The 23,596-nt window shown below is 49.3% G+C and overlaps 2 protein-coding genes across 4 annotated transcripts in view; both read left to right on the top strand.

Moving 5' to 3' along the window:
- Positions 1-559: 559 nt before the first annotated feature.
- IL21R (interleukin 21 receptor) lies at positions 560-15,011 on the top strand. The gene is made up of 9 exons (XM_081170888.1): positions 560-1,455; positions 5,518-5,600; positions 6,766-6,880; positions 10,471-10,652; positions 11,262-11,416; positions 11,681-11,849; positions 12,188-12,287; positions 12,710-12,794; positions 13,499-15,011. The coding sequence occupies exons 1-9, from the start codon at positions 1,262-1,264 to the stop codon at positions 14,351-14,353; spliced, it is 1,938 nt and encodes a 645-aa protein (XP_081027014.1). The 5' UTR covers positions 560-1,261; the 3' UTR covers positions 14,354-15,011.
- Positions 15,012-18,269: 3,258 nt separating this feature from the next.
- The window catches only part of LOC308573690 (uncharacterized protein), a 20,569-nt gene continuing 15,242 nt past the window's right edge, over positions 18,270-23,596 (top strand). The window contains exons 1-6 of one of the 3 annotated variants that reach the window (XM_081170900.1): positions 18,270-18,770; positions 19,539-19,634; positions 21,044-21,167; positions 21,815-22,002; positions 22,327-22,475; positions 23,311-23,488. In XM_081170900.1, coding sequence (XP_081027026.1) covers positions 19,553-19,634; positions 21,044-21,167; positions 21,815-22,002; positions 22,327-22,475; positions 23,311-23,488 — 721 coding nt within the window. In that variant the 5' untranslated portion in view covers positions 18,270-18,770; positions 19,539-19,552. The other 2 variants (XM_081170899.1, XM_081170898.1) reach the window with 2 other exon arrangements.

The following is a 23,596-nucleotide window of genomic DNA, read 5'->3' as shown; positions in this document are numbered from 1 at the left end:
CAACCACACCCTGCCCCCCAATACCTCCCACAACCAAGGAAATGTAATAAATGAACAGAAAGAAAACCTACCCAGTTGATGCTGACACAAAACCCCACACGTTCACTATGCAAAGGAATATAAGCCTCACCACAGCACCCCTCCTCTCCCCCAACCTTATACTGTATTCAGCACTAATGTCTCACAACAAATGTAACTGATTTGTAATACAGTGGTACCTCGGGTTAACTACTTAATTCGTTCCGGAGGTCCGTACTTAACCTGAAACTGTTCTTAACCTGAAGCACCACTTTAGCTAATGGGGCCTCCCGCTGCTGCCGCACCGCCGGAACACGTTTTCTGTTCTCATCCTGAAGCAAAGTTCTTAACCTGAAGCACTATTTCTGGGTTAGCGGAGTCTGTAACCTGAAGTGTATGTAACCCGAGGTACCACTGTAAATACTTCGCACCCTGAAAAAAAGAGACAAGGCATGTAATCCAATAAAATCTTTAATAATTTTTTTTTAATAAAGTCAATAGAGTTTAAGAGCAAATATACATAATCAAATGACATGCTTGGCTTGCCTAAACACAACAATTTCTAGCAGGCACCAAAAACAGAACAGCCTGATCTCAATTAGCAGGGAGTTCCTGAGCATAGAAGGACTGCTGCCTTCCAAGGCAGATTCTTGAGAGCCTGCTGCAGCTGCCAGGCCCTCCCATAGCTGTTAGGGAAAGAGCCACACCACCCTCATATCTCCCATCCCCTCCATCCCATCTCTGTGGTCCTCCTTGTGCTGGAGAAGAGCCTAGTGGGCTCATGTGGATTCCCTGAATGTTCAAGGTTCTAGATCTCACAGGGAGCCTACACAAGGCCAGAAAACAGAAGACATGACAGGGCCAGGTGACAGATGGGCCCTAAAGAGTAGGGACCCTCGAGCGTGCTCCCACTTTTCCCCAATGCACTTGGTGGTGCACACCTGAATGGGGCTTATGGGGAGGAGGTGCGTGGCAAACTCTCTCTTGGCCATGGAAGGTCATGGGTTGCTGCAGGCTGCAAATTGCCACCTGGTTGAGTCCTGTTTCCTCTGCTTTTTAAAAGCAGCCAGCGGCTTTTGCTCTAGGCTTCAGTGCCCTAACCGCCTCTCCTGCATCACTGGCTACTGCTTTACCTGCAGGTTGCAAAGCTGTCTGCCTACAGGATGCTGCTTTCAGTTGTGGGGAGGAGGGAAGGGTAGGGGAACTGGCTGAGGACACTACCTCCTCCTCCTCCTCTCACCTCATGTCCTCACCACATCCTCCTGCTTGTACAGTAATATCAGGGCAAGCTGACGTCACGCCTGTTCCAGAACCAAATCTAGTTATGACTCATCAAGGCATTTGCACCTCTAGAAGGCAACCATCGCAGGAGGCTGAGCGAGGACCCACCAGGCGACAATGGCCAACTGAGGAAGAGGACCAGAACAGTGAAGCTGGGTAAGTAAGGGGCTGCCCAGGGTTGGTGGCTTCCAGGCAGGGAGTCGGGGGGGGGGGGACGGACAATAACGTTGGGCACAATGAGGTGTGTTGGGAAGAGACACCAAGCATATGGCTGAGCATTTGGTCACCATGATGGGAGTTCCTCCTGCTGCCAGGGCCTGACCCCATGCTTGGAAGCATGGAGTCATGGGCAGCAGGCAAATCCACCTCCTGTAGCCTCCTTTGGCCATGTTCTGTCCCCCGCCCCATTCTGGAATGGGTGCGTCCACACAGTGGAAGGAGGAGATGCCACCAACCCAACATGAGAACATAAGGAGATTCTGCTGGGTCAGGCCAAAGGGGGCCCACCGGGAAGGTGCTGGGAATTGCTGGTGGAGAAGCAACTCTCAGGCCTGGCTGGCAGCTTCATTTTCTCTGTATGTATCGAAAAGGTAAAGCTCCACATTCCTGCTGGTCTGGCCCATCAGCTAAAAATGGAATGACATGGGTGTTGTGTGAATAGGCTCTTACACAGGGGGGAAAGATGTAGTAGCGGGAGGCAGTGAAAGAAGTGCCTGGCGTGCTCTGGTCCATGGGGTCACGAAGAGTCGGACACGACTAAATGACTAAACAACAACAGCAGTGGATAGAGGGAGATTTGGATCAGGACATCAATTAGGGGAGTGCGGCTTAGTTCTTCCAACCATTTTTCTGGAAAGAAAACGTGGGAAGGCTTTAATGGTGACCAGCCAGATGGCTCTGGGAAGTCCATAGGCAGGACACAAACCTTGTTGCTCTCTTCTCCATTCTGGATGCTAACCCAAACATCCATACAAAAAAGGCACCTCACTCTCTTTTTCATATAGTCTTCTCTCAAGCATTTTTCTTTTTTTGACAGTATAAAAAATTCCCAGGTTTGTTAATAAATCAGCCCAGCCATCGCAACTGAATTTAGTACTAGTTGGACTTTTCTTTGAAATCCTGACTGAGTCATTTCTGAATACCACTTGGCGGGTTCACAATCCACCAGAGGTTGCAATTCTCCCCCTAAATCTGCCTGGGGTTACACTTCTAGTAAGCCTCACTGAGAGTTATCTGGAATGAAAACTAATAAATTTATCTCACTGTGTGAGGGGGGGGGGGCTATTAAACCACCAGTTCCTTTTTTGGGCAAGTTACATTTTAAATATTTAAATTTCTCTTTGTAATATTCATGTGGTGTCAGTCAAGAGATTCAAAGAAATTGGCTCTGTGGTTGTCCTCAGCCAAATCTGGTGCACCAACATCCCTCTCCATTGCTTTGGAGATGATGGACTTCTCCTTGAGTGGATCCTTGTTTTGTTTTATGGGGTTCTAAACCATTATTTTCCGGAACAAAGTTCCACTAATCATTTGTGCCTTGAGTGAATTACTCTTCTGTATACAAATAGATGTACCTCTCAAAACCTTGTCAAGGTGCTCTGTTTTTCCCCTTATACCTCTTAAGGAATAAGTAGCTAATTTTGGTGGGTTGACTCATTTTATGATTTGATAATGCCTTTTACCCAGATTCTGGTTTGTTTATTGTCTGGAACAGGGTTATAATTTTTCAGAAATCAGCAGATAATTGCAGCCTGATTGTTTTCATCTTTGCGAATTAGAAATAAAACCAAAAAGGCTACGTCTGATGTAACTCAGTGAGACTTGCGATTGACCACCATTGTGAGGTCCACTTCATATGTACATTTGCGTTTGCATTTTATTTATTATTACCATCTTTTATCCCACCTTTATATCCCTCCTTTTCCTCCAAGGAGCTCAAAGTAGCATACACCCTTCTCTCTCTCCCCCCCCCCCACACACACTATTTAATCCTATTAACAACCCTAAGAGGTAGGTTAGGCTGAGGCAGTGATTGGCCCAATATCACCCTTCAGTGGACTTGATGGCTGAGTAGGTTTTGAACCCTAGTCTCCTAGTCAACTACATTTGTTAAGTTTCATCCCAGTTGTCCTTTCTGTCAAGGTCATTTGTTTTTCCTGTTACCCTGAGCTTTGCTAATTTGAAAAGAACCCCCTCCATCTCTCAACTGAGTTACTGTGATAAAAATGATTAAAAGTACCTAGCCAAGGATGGAGACACACTCCCCCTCCCCATTTTGATGAGGAGCCATGGATGGTTTTCCTACAGCTGTGAATCCACCTGACAGTATTTTCATCTGGCCTGTACCGAACCAGTCTGAGAACATCATGAGTGGTTTTCCAAAATTGCAGTAACAGAAGCTCAGCTAGAAGTTGTACCACAGATCAGGGAAGGAGTCAACCAGTTCAAGAGGATGTTGGTGTGGTTAATGAACAGAGACGCAGAAGCTTTTGGAGGCAAGAGTGCTTCCTTCAGAAAGTGGGACAGGAAGCCGAGAACAGGAATAAATGGACAGCTTTCACAATGGAGAGGTGTATGGCATGGGGCTCCCTGTGGATCTCAACTAATTTTGTCAATGACCTGGTGCAGTGCATTGTCCAGGTTTAGCGATGACACCAAATTTTCCAGGATCAATAAAGCAAAATGGGATTGGGTAGAGCTCCCGGAGGATCTCTGTACATTAGTCCAGTCCTGCTGGATCAGGCCAAAGGGGGACCAATGAGTCTCCTTCCCCTCCTGGGCAGCCATATGCCTAGAGGAAGCCCACAGGTAGGAGGACATGATGATGGCACTGATCTGGAGAGCAACTGGCAGTCAGAGGCTCTTGATCCTGGAGGACTATAACCTGCATTTGGTTGACCAATAAAATCTGGTGGTGGCGATATATAGACAAGTAGAATCCATTGATAGCTCTATCCTCCGTGAATTGGTCTAATCACATTTTAAAGGCATGTGATGTGGATGCCTTAGTTCAGCTATGTGCTGCATAAAGGACTTTCTTTTATCCAGTGCTTTCCCCCCTAGAAAAATAGGTGCCGGTACTCACCGTGAAGTTGTTACAGTAAGTGCCCCACTTTTTTTACAACAACAAAAAAGAGGTGCCAGTACTGCTTACCCTCGAGTACTCCCTGCAAAGAAAGAAAAAGCGCTGCTTTTATCTATCTTGATTTTTTCAGCATTTAGCTTCATTGAATGTTCATGAGCTCTCCACCCACATTCTCTGTGTCATGCATAATTCTATAAATTTCTGTTATGTTGCCTCTTACTCACCTTTTCTCTAAAGGTCCCAAATTCTGAAGTCTTTCTTTATAATTTTGGTTGCCCTTTTCTGAACCTTTCCCAACTCTAGCTTATCCTTTTAGAGTTGAGGTTATCAGAACTGTACACAATATTCCAAATGTGGTCTCATTTGTATAATGGCATTATGATGCTGGCAGATTTATCTTCCATTTCCCCCTACTAATGATCCCTACAATGGAATAATGCCTTTTTCACAGCTGCTGAATACTGGGTCAATGTCTTCTCTGAGCTATCTATTATGACCTCAAGATTTCATTTCTGGTCTGTCACCGCCAGTTTAAACCACATGAGAAATTTAGACCATATGGGAAATTATGTTTTTATTTGTTTGTTTGCTCCAATATTCATCACCTGACACTTATTTACAGTGAATTTACAAGATGAGAAACAGATAATGGGCGAGTAGCAAAGCCTTGGAGAATATTTTAAAAGATATGATACTAAAACTAACCTACAAGTAGGGGTAATTTCATGAGCAACAGTTAACAACAATGGAGGAATTAAAAGGAGAAAAATAGGGTCGGAGAATTATCAGATATGCAGCAATGTAAGGTACACCTAGAATGCTACGGTGTGTTGGGTTGGGATGTCTGTAGCGACATTTTGTATGATGGGAAATGTATGATGTGTAAATATAAAAATGGAAAATGCATAAATTAAAATAAAATAAAAATACAGTGAATTGCATGTCTGTGCGTATCCTGCTGTGAGGGCACCCTGACAGCTCAAAAAATGTGAGTTTGCAATCTGGCTGGTCTTTGAGGATTTGGACTCCAGATGCTCCTCTCACTCAGTGCCTGAAAGTTTCTGGGATCCCTTCCTGGACTCTCACATTCCTCTCTCTCCTTCCTGATAAAGTTGCTCTGAATTGTCTTGCAGGGAGCCTCAAGGGACTGTGGCAAAAGGAAGGATGGCAGACCAGGTGTGGGGATGGCTGCTGCTGCTGCTCTTCCTTCAGCAAGGTAAGCCCAGCCTCCAAGAATGCATTCAGACGATTGAAAGTGGTTTTGCTTTCCATGTGGGAGGAAGTGGAGGGGGAAGTTCACACGCACGCAGTGCAGCTTATTGATTCACTTTCCAAAAACAACACTCATCAAGACATTTTGAAACAATGCAGAAAGACCTGTTTGCCAGAAACAACAGTGCAATGAGTTTGTGCAAGCAGTGTCACCAAGCCCTTATGTGAAAGTGCTTTCAGTGGGGTGGGGATTATCATTGTCACCATGTCAAGGCGTGTCGTAGTGAAAGCCAAATGGAGTGTCTGTGCAACTGTGGCACATCCCTCACTGTTAGGGGTGGAAAGATGTCAGCTGATGAGCAGGGATTGGAACAGGATTGTGCTGCTGTTGTGGGATTCAATCCTGTCCTGCTCATTGGCTGACACTACCAGTGATGGGCATGCGATCTTGCAGGCCAAAGTGCAGCCCCTGGTAGGCCAAGGTGGGCCCGCAAGCGAGAGGCTCTCCACCCCTCCCCTATAGTGTCAAGACGCCTATTCCGTAGTCTCCAATTGCAAGAATGTCCCTATTTTCTGTGGGATGTATTATTAAACATTCCCACATTTACATCTGAGGAATTTTGGAGGGTATGCACCTCCTCTCAGCCTGATTGTTTGGGACAGGGATTTTTGAGCCACAAGAAGATGCTGATGGTGTGTGGATGCCCTATCAAGACTGAGTGCTCAAAGCGGGGCGACTAAATGCCTGCTGTGGAAATAGCCTTCAATTCCTTGGCAATGGGGTGGAGATCTTGATCCCCTTGCTAGGGATGTCCTACTGTAGGTGACCCATAAGCAGACACCTGCGCTGACCAGAATGACCACCCAAAATCCACAAGTGGTCAGCACTAGAAGTCCAAAGTTCAATCACAGGGAAGGCCAGTAAGTTGGAATTGGAGGCTTTTAGGCCTGAGCTTCAGAGCACAGCTGCAGTGGAGATGGTTCTGACCGAGGCACCTAGATTCAGTAGGTTGGATTGGTTTTGTTTCTTCGGGAGGCAGGCCTACCCACCTCCTCTACCAGAATCAATTATCTTTCAGTTGTATTGTGGGGTAGGGGACAGATGGGTCTCTGCATCATGCATTCTATCCTCTGAGCAGCCACATCTGTCTCACCTTTCTCACCTCCAGCTTCAGCTTGTGGGAATCTCACCTGTTTTGCCGACTACATCAATACCTTGACATGCATGTGGGGAAATGACCCCCATGCCTCCAGCAGAGCTCAGTACCATCTCACAGCAACATGGTATGTATGGATGTATGGCTGTGGAGGAAGGCATGCCGTTGACCGCAGCCCCCTGGGACTTTAGGGCTGCCCCCATGACTTTCACAATGTTCGGGGGCAGAATATCTTTCTCTGTGGCTCCCAAATCCTGGCTTTGCTTGGGAGTGGGGCGAGGGGGGGGAATGGCCCCCTTCTCTGCTAACCCCTGGGGCTCCTTGGCACACCTTTGTGGACATACTTAACCAGCTGCTTCAGCTGTAGCTGAGTCTGCTCTCTAGCTAATGTTGGTCAGGCTTGTGCCATCAGACAAGCCTGCTGCACATTTGTGGTGGGTGTGTCTCCTCACAGCTGCCAGGATGGAAGCCACTTTAGCCGCTGAGCCCTCCTTGGCCACTGCCAGCTCCCTTCATGCCTTCAGCTTTCCTTTCCTTTAAGTCCTTCTGAATCTGGAATGACAAGCAGGGTTTCCCAGAGCTGGGTCTCCAGCTGTTTTTGGACTACAATTCCCATAATCCACTGGTCCTGCTAGCTAGGGATGATGGGAGTTGTAGTCCAAAACCAGCTGAAGACCCAACTTTGGGAAATCCTGGACTAGAGCAAGACAGTTTGGATTGGGGGGGGGTGAAGGCTAAGGCAGCCCACCCCAGCCAGCAGGTTCATTCCAGCAAGTGGCTGCTTGGTAGAATGGGGAAAGGGATGAAGCTGGTAGGGTCCCCATGGGCCATGCAGGGCAGCGTCCTCTTTTTTTAAAATGCAAATTTAATCTCTTCAATTTTTTAAAGCATAATCCCATATTCCCAAATACAAAACGGGTATGCTAAACATTAGGAGGAAGACTTTCAGCCCCCTGTTGCTCATTCTTATCACGGAAGTTCATGGTTTCTCATTATGTCTGAATTGAGCTTAAAAATAGCAAGTTTGATGGTTTTCAGTGCAGTTGATTTGATAGATCTTGTTAAAAATGGTATTGGAAAATAATTTTATATACAACATTTGGAAAGTCAGGTACATTTAAAACCAAGACACAAATGTTTGCTAGTTCTGAATGGTTTGTATCTGTAAACAAAGATCTGTCTTTAAAAATCTGAGCAACAATTTTGAGAGGGAATCTCAAAACAATTTCATTTGTAGTCTCCTGTAGTAAAACCAAGTATACAAAAAGAACAGGCCCCATATGCTCATCACCCTTGACAAACGCCTGAAACCAAACTACATTTGAACACAGTAATATGAAAAAAAGAATAGCACTTCCACCACACAAGCTCTCGCTTTGTTTCAAATATGAATTCATCATCAAAAAATTAAAAACACAGATCAGTCTTATTTACACATTTCCTATTTATCATCTAATCTCATCAGGATTTAAAGTGAATTAAAATGAATGGGGAACTTCAATCATCAAAAACTTTGCATCCAGGGGAGTCCTTTCAGAAAATTTATCTTTATTAATTGCGGGTGATAATTATTTTTCCACTCCCCAGCTACATGTACAGGGTGCCAATGTACATGTAATGTACATGTAATGTATTCTCAGTGATCTGTTATTTTAAAAGTGTGCAGTATCAGGAAAGCCAGATCATCCAAATAAGTACTGGAACACCCAAAGATTTGGGGCATTAAGGAAACTGGGAGCAAAAAATTTGAAAGCATTCATACCTCTGTAATTCTAAAGGTCATTGTGTAGTTAATAGGAACTGCAAGTTTGTATCTGTTCTCACTAATGGACTTCACTGACAAGCAAAGATATAATGTAAGACAGCTGGTCAGTTCAGTAGGCCCTTGGCAACTTATGGACACATACACACAGCTTGGACAGCAGCAGATATGACCATATGTTTTTAAAGATGATCATTAAATGTTGCTTTTAATGAAACACCTCAAAACACGCTGATGATATCTTAATAGGGTAATGCATTTATATTCATTTGAATGGTGCCTGCAGTTGCTTCGAAGCACAGGATAATAGAGGTCTAAAGGTTACCCTACATACATGCTTTTACAAATGAGTTAAAGACATTCTGTCTCTGTTTCCTCGTCACTGCCTGCAACACCGCTGTCTGTGGATGCTGTGACATCTTCATTGGTACCCTAGCCATTATCTCCTCTCTCAGCTGCTTCACCCTTTGGGCCACCCTCAGAGGCACTGTTATCTTTAGATGGCTGAATGCCTTCTGGGAGCTGGACACGTTTCCGAAGAATCTGCGTCAGATGCTGTTTTTGGAATTTCTGTATTTGGATCACCTAAAAACTTTTGCCAACCCTTCAGTCTCTCTTCCCTTTCTCTTGAAGTCTCCTCGACCTGATAATCTGTTACACCATCCCATGTCTCCACAGAGAGCTGACGTCCACCAAACCATCGCCCATTGAGTGCCTGTTTGCAGGCATCTCCTTCTTCTGCTTCTTTAAATGACACAGAAGCAACACCATCTGGATGCCTATCAAATAAAATTACTTTCTTTACTTGTCCAAACTTTTCACATTCTGTCTGAAGATCTTCTCTTATCTCATTTAGCACTAAAGGATCTTCCTCAAAATCGCTTGGGTGGAACATGTTCCTGATAATGATAACACGCTCGTGCCGCATTCGAACACTGCCATCTTTCTTCTCCTGTCTCCAATCCAGAAGTTTTTGTTGTTGAGATAGCTTCTTCTTATAGTCTTTGGATTTCTTTTACTGTACTTCTTGCTGGCATCATACTCCCCCTTCGGTTGAAACTGTGCAACTTCCACATGCAATTTGTAGCCTCTAATTTCATTTTCATCCAATAGTTTGAATGCTAGTTCAACAGATTCTCTCTTTAAGTAGCAGCAGAGACCATCTCCTTTCAGATTTCCTTCTTTGTCTTTGTAAAGTTTAATTTTAGGCTCCTCTGTTTGCGGATCACGCATAACAATACCACATTTTGACATAACCTGCACAAACTCATCTTTTGTAATGTCTGGCGGTAAACCTGTCACATATACATTTGTGTTTCTCTGTTCTTCAGCATGAAACCATGCTGAGTCAGGTTTTATTCTCTCTCCTTTTGGTTTAAGATCCGTTGCCTGAGATGCTTTTGGACCTGTTACCTGCTGGACCTTGGCAGCCTTTGAATCTGTAGGCATTTTAGATTCAGTCTTTCTAAGAGAGGCAGATGAACTATCTGAACTTTCAGTGGGAAAGCCGTAGTTAGCATGATACGTTGCCAGGAAATCTTCAGTAACCTTCGGGAACCAGGCCTTCTTGTCGGGATCCCACTCGTACTGCGTCCCGTCTGCTGGGTCCGTGTACGTGAAAGGGTCCTTGCCGCCTTCCTCGCCCTCCTTGCTGTACTGCTCCTGCAGCCACAGCTGCCGGTAGAACTCCTCGTTCCGATCCGAGGCGCCAATACTCATGTTGCGGCCGGAGCCCAGGCTGACGAGGCGGAAAACGCGGGGCGACTCAGCAGCGCCTTGCAAGCTAGGCTGCGCCTCAGGTGCCACCGCCTCCTACTCGGGAGCCGCCGGACTGCACGAAGCCCCAATTGGGGTCCTCTTGAGCATCATGGCTGCGGCTGTGGGACTTTCCTGGCTCACGGAGGGAGCAGCCATGGCCGTCCCACACTGAGCGGGGGCATCTTTGGTGTTCGCAGGGACTGCGGAGAAGGTGGCAACTGCTCCTTCACCTTCAATGGTACCACCGCCACCGCCGCCCGATACACCTGCTTTGCAGAGCAGAATATCTGCTTTGGGAACAACAACTTTGAGGTGGTCGTGAAGCGGGGGGATGAGCAACGGCAAGTGTGTAAGAACGAGTTTGTCTTTCAAGAACACTGTAAGTATGGGGGGATAGGACTCTGTGCCCGTCTGGACACATGAGTGGGACTGGGAGGAGGAGGACACACACGGGCTGCTGGCGTGCGCAGCGAGAAAGGGCTCAGAGACCCTTCCTCACTTAACGGGTGTGTTGGTGGCATTTTTTGAGATTTGCGTTTATTTACAAGGTTAAAGGCAAGGAGTTTTCAAGCTCCTACAGCCAGCTATCCTTGGGCTGATTAAACAACCTGGGGCCTTTTAAATGTTTTGACGGGTTTATTCTCCATCCCGCCCCCCGCGCCATTATGTATTTTGTGTTTTTCTGTTGTAAACTGCCCTGGAATCTTCGAATGAAGGGCGGTGTATTCAATGAATGAATGAATGAATGAATGAATATGAATGTGAATCAATAACCCACTGCCTTTCATTCAACCCCAGCAGCCCCAGATGCTTTCACCTTGCTCCACTTGGAGGCTGGAGGGACATCCCTCTGTCGTGCCCTGCAGGGGCTTCCCCCCAAAACTACACCCTGGGGATTTGGGGGTGTCACTGCTGCTTCACCCAGTGTGTGTGGGCCAAGTCCTGTCAGCCAGATGCCCTCAGGAGCCCACCTTGACTCTTTCCCCAGTTAAGCCGTCCCCGCCGTTCAGCCTGAGGGCTATTGTCTCCCCTGAAGGCTACAACCTCTCCTGGAGCACCATGTACCAGCAAGATGAGTACGTCTACCTGGACACGGAGCTGCAGTATGAGTTGCGCTACCGGCAGAGGGGACATCCATGGCAGGTAAGCCAGGAGGCAAGGGCCAGCCTGAGCTGGATGGCGGCGGGCGCCATTTGCCAAGTCAGGCCCTCAATGGCTGGCCATCCTGGAGCTCAGCCCCAAAGTTTCTTAGTGCTTCTCTGGACTTGGGCTTCAGGGGCACCGGGAAGTCATGGGGCTCTTTCAGGATCATTTGAGTAACTCCTCTGAATTGCTACGAAGGTGGCAGAGGTAGGGAGCGTTTCCCAGAATTCCTCCCAGCTATTTGGCTTCTTCGCTTTCCTGCAGGGACACAACCATCTTCTGCAGTACACCGAGACCTTGTGGCTCCCCCAGGAGTTTGAAGGGGACACAGACTACGAACTCCAGGTTCGGGCGAAGCCAAGGGAAGACTCCTTATACCAGGGCGTTTGGAGCGGCTGGAGCCCCAAGACGACCTTGAGGACGCTGCCAAGGGGTGAGTCCCCCCTCCCTCCTCACGAGGGGGTCTTGGCCTCTGCCCATACAAGGAGGCCTGAACCTTGCCATCAAAGGCCATTCATAAGCCCCTCTCCCAGTCCAGGGGGGGCTTCTGCACCTTTGAGACCATGAATCCATGGCAGATCAGAGGAGCAGCCTGTCTTCTTTCCTGTCAAGAAGTAGACCCCCTCCTGCTACTCTGCTGCCCTAGGAGGGAGCTCTGGCCACGATCCCAGGGAAACTCATCCTGACTGAGCCCCAGAGCCCAGCCCACCCTGGTAACCCCCAGTGGAGCTACCAAAGAAAGTAACTGATATTACTGGTTTCCTTCCTCAGCCATGGAGGACAGGCCAGGAGACAAGTGGTCCTTGTGGTTCCTGCTGATGCTCAGCCCATTGGTTGCTCTCGTGGTCTTCCTGGGCTGGCAGCACCAAAGGTGAGTGTGGGAGTTGGATGCTGGATGTTGGGGTGGCGGGGCTGCTGAGAGCTTCTGGTTGGCCGCAGGCTGCCCACTTCCCAGCTGGATGACCTACCCTACACAGAGAAAGGAAATGGTGGGTGGGGGAGGCATCACCTCCTAAGAAGCCATGCTCAGGTAAGTCCACCAAGCCCACTCCCTCTTTCCCTCAGTCTGCAGAGCACCAGCCACGGGCTTGCTTGCTTGTGGCTGTGGGTGGCTGAGTTCCCTAGAAAGGGAAGCCATGAGGTTCCTTGGACAAGGCAGTTGCCGGGCAGCAAGCCTGAGACGCCAGCGCCTCAAGGCCTGGCCATGCTCCTAGTCCCTCCCGTGGGTAGTCGGTGGAATGAAGTTTGGACACTCCCCACAAAAGGCCTCCAGCTCTCCTTTCCCTCTGGCAGGTTGTGGAAGAAGCTGGACATCTTCATCCCCAGCCCGGCCCCCTTTTTCCAGCCCCTCTACCTGATCCACAATGGAGACTTCAAGGTACAAACAACTCCTACCCACCAGACAGGAGGGGCAGGGGAGGGTGTTGGAGTGGCTGTTTGAATTGACCCACAGGCACCTACGGATCCTCCGGGCATCACCCAAGGCAGAAAGTTCCTGTATGTGTGTGTTTGGGGGGGTGGTCCTGCCTCAAGTGCCAGGAGCCTTAAGGCATGGTCGGTGGGAGGGAGGACATCAGGCTGCCTAATATTCTGCAGAGACGTTGGGGACTTGGTGGAGGGGTGGGGGTCTCCTCTGGACACAAGGCCTTCTCCCCCACCCCAGGCTTTCTTCATGTCCCCCTCCCCACAGCAGGGGCTCTGCCTGCTTCTCTCTCACCCCAATTCCCATCCCTATGGGGCAGGATCCTCTCTGAAAAAGTGAGCTCTGGGCAGAGTCCTGTGGAAAGCACATAGCCCTTGCAGCCACCAGGTGCATTACAGGTGGGGGAGGAGTTTTCTCTTGGCACAGAAGGATGCCAGGAGATGATGGGGTAGCTGATAAGTGGGCACTTTGTTGCACAGTCTGGGCTGGAGGAAGGAGCTCCTCTCCTGGGATATGTCCTTCTGAAGGTATGCAATTCCTTCCATTCCCCAGATGGTTAAAAAAAGGCCCACACCTGCTGTTTCTCTGGCCACGGCCTGCTGACACTTCTCTCTCTCTCTCTCTCTCTCTCTCTCTCTCTCTCTCTCTCTCCTGTGCAGAAGTGGGTGGGCAGCGGCATCTCCTGCCCTGGAGCCATGCTGGACAACTTTGAATGGAGCACAGCCCTGCTGGATGTGTTTGGGATGGGCCAAAAACCCCTTCCCCCCAGCCCTGCCAAGGAGCAGCAGAATGGGGGCCATGCACCCTCCCCTGCTACATTTGCTTCCCACCTGCCTGGGAGCCAGGATGCCACCCACGAGCAGGCCTACGGCCACCTCTCCATTGACACCGTCACTGTGACTGGAGAGTTTACCGCCTGCTGCCCGCGGTGCAAGGGGGCCACAGCATGCTGTGCTCTGGAGGAGGGCCAGGACGAAAGAGATGCCTACCAGGGCATCCTCTTCAATGAGGGCCAGATCTCCGAGAATCTGCTCCTGGTGGACATGGTCCCACCAGCAGCAGCCCAGAGGAAGGCTTTCTTGTCTGCCTTGGAGTCCTGGTCAGGAGACCCTCTCCTCGAGACTCTTACTCCTTTCTCGCAAGCTGGTGGCTCCCTGGGCAGAAAAAGGTCTGGGAAGGAGGTGGACTTTTTTGGTTCACCTCCTGAGCCCTGGACCCTGGAAGGCCTCTTGTCTCCAGAGGAGGAGGACATAGCTTCCTACCGAGACCTGCTCTCTCCTGACTTGGATGCAGATGGGGACCTCCTTGCCAATGGCCTGGATCTGGATACCATTGACAGTGGCTTTGCAGAGTGTGACTGTGGGAGCCCTGTGGACTCTGAGTTTGAGAGGAGGCCGACAGGCTGTGGGTCTGAACCCCTCAGTGTGGAAAGCGGAGAGACAGGGGAAGAGCTCCTGCCCAGCTATGTCAAGCAGTGGGTCTCCTCCTGTCACAACAGAGCGCAGCCCAGTTAAAAGCACAGAGGGGGAAGCAGGAGCTGAGCACCTGTCGAGGCCACTGTGAAGCTCCTTCACTCCTTGCAAAGATCTATGGGTCTTGCTTGGACGCTCAGCTTTCTCCTGCATAAGAGAGACATAAGCAGAGAAGCCTTTGCTGCCACTACCAGACACCTCCTCCTTTGCGCCGGGAGACCCACCCACCCCAGGACTGGAAGCTGTTTTTTCCCTCCTTGGCAAATTCCTCTTTTTGCTTACAAAAGTTAATATTTTTACAAAGGCTGTGAAATCTTTGGATGAAGTTGGGAGTGTCAACTACAAAGCAGACTTCAAGTTCCAAGCCACAGGGGGTGCACATGGGTGGGGTGGGGTGAGCTGGGCAGAGAGAGGGAGACATGCACATCACATTTGCTCCACCCCTATGGTGGGGAGAAAATTGTAGTCTTCAAGGCCAGCATCAATCAGGAGGAGGCCCCCCACCAAAGCTGGACTCTCAGCAGCAGCAGCAGCTTCGCTCCATGAAGAGCCCCAGAGGACCCCCAACCTTCCCCCTCCCTCTTTCCTTATCCTTTCCTCCTCTTTTTTGGGGCCACCACACTTCAGGCTGTGAGCCCTGGGCAGGGACCAATTATGTTGGCATTTGTTGTATAGCAATTAATAAAGAAGGTCTATCACAGTTGTGGTGATTTGTGTGACTAGTGGAGCGTGTGCATGGCCATTGCTTGGGGGAGTGAAGGCCAAGGCAAAAGGGGAGAAAAAGGAGACAGGGAGGACAGAGTTTCCCCCACAAAGGGAAGTCCAAGCCTGAATTGGAAACTGAAAATCAGCTGGTGGGTCTGGGATAGGGTGGAGGGGTTACTATTGCACATATTAATATTGCGTAGCTTGAAACAGTTGGATGCATAAAAGCTGACTCCTTTCGGAATAAAAATTGTCCAGACCCATAAATATGATTCAGAGCATTACTAACCAGAACTTCTTCAAAACTGGTACACTACAAAAACAAATGATAACTCCAAATAATTCCGTAAGACTTGTCCAAGCATAGGCTCAATATCTTAGAAATATGACTCTAAAGAGACCTAGAATCAAAGGTCTCTCCCTACAGTCGCCATTAGCCTGGAGCTGTATCTCATGGGAAGACTGATTTGCACATCTTTCTTCCACTATTCCTGGGAAATAAAAAACCAAAGGCAGCTCCCTTCAAAATGGAGATTTGCAATGGAATACTATAAACATGTGGTCTAAGGTTAAACACATGAAACGGGCAGAGAGCATCAACTTTAATCATTAACCTAGCTAGAAGCTTAGAGAGCTTTAGCATCCCCCAATGAAATTTTCCAGCGTTAAACCCTTAGCAATATACATGCAGACATTCTCCATTTCATTCTGCAATTAAACAATTATACTCAACATTTAACTTGGTGATAAACTTCATTTCTTTGTTTCATTCAAGAACCTCTTTCTGGGAAACGTGCCAAAGCGCTTTAACAATCATGGCATATTAAAAAACTATTTCAAACCCAGGACAGATGCAGGCTGGAACAAGAATCCCCCCTTGTTACTTTATGTTATTGTTTATTTATATGCCACTGTTAGGTTTCCATGGGGGTTGCTCGTGCGCAAGCAGGCAAATCCCTCCCTGGGTGGCTGCTAATGTAAACTTTATCTGTCCGGAGAGCCACTCACCCGTGGCTCTCTCAATCGCTGGCAGAATCTGTGAGTGGGCGTTTCTTAAACTTCTTCCAGCAAAGAAGTTCCTTGACGCCCAGTCTCCGCCTTCCCTCTCTGCGCGAAAGCCTTCTGCGCAGAGAGGGCGTGGGCAGCGGAGGACCCCTTCCCTCCCCGCTTGTCCCAGGCAAGGAGTCATGGGACCGCCTCGCCACTTCTGACTCCTGCACCCCCTCTCCACTGGAGCTGCGTTTATTCTCTTCCCCAGAAGATGAGCTGCTCCTCCCGATCCCTGGAGGCTCTCTATAATCCCTCTGGCTTTTGCTCTCTCCCTCCGGTACTGATGGCAGTTCCCTGACATCCACCTTTTAGCCAGAAAGGCTCCCAAGAATTAGCAGATACAGTCATATCTCGGGTTGCAAACTCTGCGGGTTGCGCATTTTTGGGTTACGGACCGCACCAAACCCAGAAGTACTGGAATGGGTTACTTGTGGGCTTTGCACATCGTTCTTTGCACATGCACAGAAGCACCAAATTGTGTCATGCACGTGCGCAGACGTAGCGCTGTGGGTTGCGAACATGCCTCCCGCACGGATCACATTCGCAACCCGAGGCATGACTGTACACACAAATGCAATAATGCATACATCAACAATACAAAATTATACACATTCAAAACATTCCAACAGTATTACGAAGCAAACACGTTAGTGTTCCTACAAAAAAGGTTAAGACAAAAATGCCCAAGCAGCATCTTCAAAATGCCCAAGCAGCCTCTCCCCTGGAGCCCCTTCAGATGCCTGTTGCCCAGGGAAACCTTCAAGACAATATAGTCCGGAAGGCAGTTCCAAAGCGAAGGGACCACTGGAGCAAGCTTTTTCTGTGTGCCCTGGAGTGGCCCAGTGAGCCCAGCTGCTTCCAGGCATCTCTTGCCCCCCCCAACCACAACATAATTTCCACTCTCCCTCTGCTGGCCATCGTCTTTCCCCTCCGAAGGGCTTGGCTGCCTGGGCCTAAAGTTCCTCCAGGAGGCAGAAGCAGTCAAGAAATCCCCTGCTGCTGAGCTGGGCTGCAGCTTCTGCTGCACTGGCCTTTCCCAGGCTGACAGAGCGGGATCCTTTCACCGGGGACTCATGTCCACAGCCATGTACCTTGCCTCAAGCCACCTGGCATCCCCCACTGACCTGGACTAACACTTGTCAGTGGAGGCCACCTGACGCAGCCTCCCCACCCCTGTTGCCAGAGAAAAGGCAGGGGCCCTTTTCTGCCGCAACACCTCCCTGGCATACACCCAAGGTCATCTTTCTTCATCCTGAAAGACTTTCCTGCCTTGGGAGGATGCAAGAGGCACATCCTGCTTGAAACTGCTATGGATGTCTGGAGCAGAGGAGCTGGACACTGCTGGGCTCTGCTCTAGAAGAGAGTGGGGTGGATTTGCTAACCGGTATCCCTGCCAGGGCATCTGGGCTGCAGGAATTTCAGGGGAAGTAGTCCCTGTTGGGTTCTGGTCACCCCATGGACCTATAGCTAACAAGGAAGAGTTGATTTAACAGGGCAGCCTGACAGGGAACCTTGTGTGTGTGCTGCAAAAGCACAGGGTCCCTACAGGACAAGAGGACGCCCAGGCAGCTGCACTTGCCAGTTCAACGGTTGCAGCTGTGCAGCTTCAGCTGTCTGTCTGTGAGCTTTCCTTCTTTCTTTCCTTCCTTCCTTCCCTGAGAGCCCCTTTGCCTGGCCACAACCCCTTTGGGCTACTTCTTTTCCACCTGACTGGGTGGAATTTAGACACATTTTAAAAAACACAGTGAAAATGCTTTTTTTAAAAAGCGTTTTGAAAAATATATTGAATCTGCCATAAGCTCACCATCACCATCTAGTGTACAATGTGTATAATGCACTTCAAATACACTTAAAACATTATATTTGCAGCTATACAGCTGAGTCCTGGAGTCTTCACTGGTGCTCTTTCTCCCTTTCCAGGCTGCAAGGATGGCTCTGGATGGCTCCCTCCTTTCTCCAGGGAGACAACCTTCCTCTGTGGGCACGACCGGCCCAATATATTCAACTGCCTGCCTGTGGCAAAGAAGGAAAGATGGGACGCCCCCCACCCATCCCATGTACAGAAGACGACTGGACTGGCAGCTGACTCTTAATTCAGCCGTCCACGCCATACTTGACACAGCAGACCAGATCAAATTTTCTGGACAGATCACGCAGCAACAGGGGAATGGCTTGCAGGAGGGAGAAGGGCTTTAGATGAAAATGTAGGGGCTGCTGCCCCACCCCAGCATCTGCCACCTGAGGCAATTGCCTCAGTTTGCTTAATGGTTGGGCCAACCCTGTTTTGGGATCAGAAGCACAGGTGTCTCCACAACCTCCTTACATGAGGTAGCAAAAATGTAGGGCAAAAAACAAGGTTCAGGCAGGTTTCAGGCACATGGCTCATGCCTGGGGACCCACAGGGTTAATGGCTCAAAACCCCTCAAATTCGGTTTGACAATCTTAGAGACAATCTCCATAGCCTGCCAAACTTATCGCCAACATCTGCCTCAATAGAAAAGAGACCTCCTCCTGCCTGGTAAACAAACTGTTCTTTCTAATCAGCCCAGGGGCCAAGACGGAGCAAATTGCCACTGGAGCAGCTCCAGGAGAAGAAGAGCCACAGAGTCCATCTGCAGCCACAGATTCTTTCCATTGCTTTCGGAACTGCTTTTCTGCCTCCCACGAAATCCATCCAGAGAGAGAGACCCCAGAGGAGCTCCAGGTAAGAGTCACATGGCGTCTGGTCAAGGCACAGAGGAGGGCAGACATAATTTATAATTCATATAATAGTTGTGATCAATGGGGCTTCCTTTCATGTAAGCATCCATGAGATTTCAGCCTGGGTGGTATAAGAATCCCCCCCCTCCAAATTATTGGGAGTCCTTTGGGTCCTTTTGAGGCTCTGTTGCAGGGCAGATAGAGATGCAATTATAACATATAGCTATAATTACTGTACTTTTCTGTGTGTAAGACTAGGTTTTTTTACTTTAAAATAAGGTTAAAAATCTGGGGGCGTCTTATACACGGATAGTGCATGTGCCCATTTTCTAAATTTGAAGTCTCCAAAAGTTGAGGGTGTCTTATACATGGGGGCATCGTATACACAGAAAAATACGGTATATTATCTCAATTATATAATATAGATAGATGTAGATATACAGCAAGTCCCCATAATAACTGCGATGGCTGTAGCTGTTAAGGAATGTTCTATAAGGAGGGGGGGTCTGCATCCCCCCACGTTCACCACTGTCCTGCATAACACACAGCAACAACAGCCTTCCATGGTAAAGAGGTAGGTGAAACAGCTCTTCTGAATCCATCCTGTCTCCCTCCCTGGGGCTTGGCATGCCATGTGCACGATGAGCTTCTTGGTCCCATTGCCACAGAGAGTCCTTAGCGCCTCGCCATCAGAAGTCACTTTCCATCTGCAGGGAGAAGAGCTGGCTTAGCAGTGGCTTGACAGGGCCCCTTCTGTCCTTCTGTTTTCTAGGAGTCCTTCTGGCCATGGGGGAAGGCTGTCGAACCACCTGCCTGTTGCAGGTGCTCCTCTTCCCTCTCTTTGTGGCTGAGGAAATGCAGCAAACAGGTAGGTGGGGGGAGCGGTTCTTGTCCACCAAATGGACCCACAGAGAATGGGATGTACATCTGAGGACCTGTGACCAGAGCGGAGCCCAAGAGGCACTACAAGGTCTCTCAGGACATCTCCTGCTCTCAATGCTTGTGAATGTGTTAGGGTTTAACTTAAAAGCAGTTGGGGTGGGGGACAGGGGTTCAATTTTGTCCAGAAAAGCAGTGTTGAAGGAGGGGGTAGTGTCTTTAACTCTCCACCTCAACAGGCCATTTTCCAGATTAAAATGCTGCTGTTCACCCTATTGTAGGGCAGGGAGACATATCCAGACCCATCTCTGGGCTTCTTTCTTGGCTTTGGACCCTTTGAGGAAGGAGGGAGGTCCCTAGGGTCTTTGCTGTTTTCTTTACAGAGTCCCCTTTCTACATTTGTTTAGATTTTTGATGTAATATATGTATTCCACCTTTCCAACCACACGTGTTGAGCTCAAAGTGACTCACAATAATCTCAGTAGCTTTAAGAAATAACAAACAATGCAATCACTGTACAGTCAAACCTCTGTTGTCGAACATAATCCATTCCGGAAGACAGTTCGACTTCTGAAATGTTCGACAACTGAGGATCAAAGAGCAGTCAGCAAAGTCAATGGAGAAAAATGGGGGGGGGATTACCCAGAAGCTGTTTGGCTTCCAAAATTTGTTTGAAACCGGAGCAGTTACTTTCAGGTTTTGGGCATTCAGGAGCCGAAACGTTCGATAACGGAGGTGTTCAGGAACCAAGGTTTGACTGTAATATCAAACACAGTAGCGTACGACAAAACAAATTCATTAAGATGATTTAATAAAGTAATTAAAAATATCAGAATGAGCTGCTGAGCACAAGCCCTGTACTAGTTGACACCCTCTCTCTGAGAAGGGGTTTTTTCTTCATCCCGTGTAGTGGACAGGGCATGCTCAGACACGAGTGAAAAGCAGGAGGTTGCAGAAGAAAACACAAGGGCATAGCAGCTTGTCCACTGAAATCCCCAAATCAGGTCTCTCCTCCAGAAACCTCCCAGCAACCCAGGGGGGCAGATTGCTCCTTTCATCTTCTGCTCAAGGCAGGAATGCTTCTTAATGTTGGCTGCTGGAAACCAGAGTTTGGAGGAGTGCTGCTTATGGGCTTCTTCGCTTTGGAACATTTAGTTGGCCACTGTGAGAACCAGAGGCTGAACTAGGTGAACCACTGGCTCCATCCAGCTGCAGGGCTCTCTTTGTGTTCTTATGCTCTTGTCCCCAAAGCATCTGCAACCTCTTCTCTTCTTCCCAGTGCCACCTCACGGCACAATTGGAATAAACGCAAGCCAAATTTCAGGAGGGAGGTGCTGGACTGATGAGGGTGCGGCTGGCTTCTGAACCCCTTCCCCCCTTTTCTCTGTCTCCTGGCAGGGCTCTCCAACAACAGTGTGCGATGCCTGAACAATTATGGGCTGCAGGGCCGCAGGGTGAATTGCACATGGCACCGCCGTGACGAGATCCTGGGAGAGGGACCCTTCCACCTCAATTTCTCTGAGTAAGGGCAGGGACACCAAGCCCTGGTCCCTGCTGGGGTGACTGAGGGCTGGCAGGAGCCAGATTTCTTGCAGGGTGGTTCTGGGTTCCTGGGCAGTGTAGCTCTCATCTGTGGTTGCAAGCTGTGGGGAAAAGAAGATGCCTGCACAGTCCAGGGGATGTTGGTGATTGATGGGTTTCAGGAGCCAGAGAGCAGACTTCCCAGGACTTTGGCTGGAGCACAAGGGGCAAAAAGCAACAGCCACAGCAGGGTATATCTTCTTGGGAGAAAATGCCCAGGGTGCTAGGCACAACCACAGAGTCAAAGGCTGCTCTGCCCAATACCACACCCATCCCAGCCCCCAGAGGTTTGTCTGAGTCTCTTCCCTGGTGGCACCTCCGGGCAATTTCTCCAAGGTGCACCATTAGATTTTCAGGTTGCATGGAAACAAATCCCTGTCCCTTCCTCCTTTCGTCCCTTTCGGACACACAGTCAGACACTTCGATCAGGAAGTTCAGGTATGTGAGTGTTGTGATAGGAGTTACTCTCCATATGCTCAGAGGCATTCTCTCCTTCTCTCATGGCGGCCGGCCACATTCCCCCAGCCATGCTTCATGCTGGGCGGCCACCCCAAAGAAGGACCTTCTGCCCCCTCTCCTGTTTTGCAGCCTCCTTGGTCTCAACAGTGACCTCATCTGCCATCTCTCTGAGGAGGCCCTGGACCAGTTCAGCTGCTCTGCGAATAGTGAAGAGGGCGAGTTCACAGAGAACGATGAGTACAGCGTCTCCTTGTATGCCTCCTCCTCCTCCGGAAACGGACTCATCGTCTTTGCGATGTATGAGCCCAGGCTGCACAGTGAGTCTTCTTGCATGTGAAGGGACTGACTCAAACTTCTCCAGGACGGGAGAGTGGCCATGGTTGGAGGCAAGGGTCCTTGTGTCCTCCAGCTGTTGGGGACAGTCTGTTTGCCCCCAGCCTTTTCCCTCCCCTCCACCTCTCTTTCTGAGCTTTTGCCAGCCCTGGACATCCTGGTGAGCCCTGCTGAGTTCTCCCTGAGCAGCAGCAGCAGCTCCCTGGAGGATGTCCCAGGAGCGCACACATACACACTGTGTTGCTTTTGGGTGGGGGGTCTTCTTGGTTCCCAGCAGCACCTCCTCTCTGCTCTCCATCTCTTTCCAGTCAAATGTGAGCCACCGTTTGACCTGCAGAGCAACATGAGTTCCAGCAAGTGCTGGATGCAGTGGAGGAGGCCAGAGGCCTATGAAGAAATTTTCCTGGACGACTGGCAATGGGAACTGGCATTCAAGACCACAGAAGCACCATGGGAGGTAAGAGGCCACTGAAATGGGCTGAGAGCAGGAGGCATTTCGCCACCTCTTGCCTTCTCAAGCATCACAATGCCCTGGAGGATAGGAGACAGGAGGGGTCTTGGCTGACACACAGCACAGAGACGTCTGGTCAAGGTTTGCACAGTGACCTCATCTGCCATCTCTCTGAGGATGGCAAATGGCTGAGCAGCAGGGATATCTACAACTGAGAAAATGGGGTTGGATGGAAGCACAAGCAAACGTTGAGTCTGAACAATCTGTTAGCGGCATAAGGTCTCCACCCAGAAGCCCCCATCTCCTTCTGGCATTTGCTATGACTTACAGGGCCTGCCCAACTGAATTCTGTCTAATGGGATCATTGCTTGTGCTCTGATCCTTCACAGCAGGCACAGAACAAGGTCTAGGTCAACAAAGAAATGCGGGTGGCGGGTGGCACTGTGGGTTAAACCACAGAGCCTAGGGCTTGCCGATCAGAAGGTTGGCGGTTCGAATCCCCGCGACGGGGCGAGCTCCCATTCTTTGGTCCCTGCTTCTGCCAACCTAGCAGTTCAAAAACACATCAAAGTGCAAGTAGATAAAGAGGTACCATTCCGGCGGGAAGGTAAACGGCATTTCCGTGCACTGCTCTGGTTTGCCAGAAGCAGCTTAGTCATGCTGACCACATGACCTGGAAGCTGTACGCCAGCTCCCTTGGCCAGTAAAGCGAGATGAGCACTGCAACCCCACAGTCGTCCGCGACTGGACCTAATGGTCAGGGGTCCCTTTACCTTTTACAGGGCCTGCCCAACTGAATTCTGTCTAATGGGATCATTGCTTGTGCTCCAATCCTTCACAGCAGGCACAGAACAAGGTCTGGGTCAACAAAGAAACATGGGTGGAAATTGAGGGCTTCGAGTTCGATTCTGGTGTAGAGTACGTGGCAAGAATTCGCTGCAAAACTCCAGATGTGAATACGCACTACAGAAGCCAGTGGAGTCCGTGGAGCGCCACCACCAAGTGGAAAGCCCCCCCAGGTCTGGTACACAGCTGTGCTGCATTTGATGTGCCACACACCCAGGTCCACACGCACACAAATTCCACTTCTCTTGCTTGCACTCATTTGTGTCATAGGTTTTGTTTTT

Source organism: Podarcis bocagei, assembly GCF_964188305.1.
Source record: "Podarcis bocagei genome assembly, chromosome: 14".
Taxonomy (NCBI): domain Eukaryota; kingdom Metazoa; phylum Chordata; class Lepidosauria; order Squamata; family Lacertidae; genus Podarcis; species Podarcis bocagei.
The sequence above is the reverse complement of the archived record's forward strand: the minus strand, read 5'-3'. Positions and strand labels throughout refer to the sequence as shown.

Excerpts from the sequence above, each read along its gene's own strand:
- IL21R (XM_081170888.1), top strand. The coding sequence starts at position 1,262 with ATGTCCTCACCACATCCTCCTGCTTGTACAGTAATATCAGGGCAAGCT. Across the intron at positions 5,601-6,765 it reads GCTGCTCTTCCTTCAGCAAG|CTTCAGCTTGTGGGAATCTC; the intron begins GTAAGCCCAGCC and ends TCTCACCTCCAG. Across the intron at positions 12,288-12,709 it reads CTGGGCTGGCAGCACCAAAG|GTTGTGGAAGAAGCTGGACA; the intron begins GTGAGTGTGGGA and ends TCCCTCTGGCAG.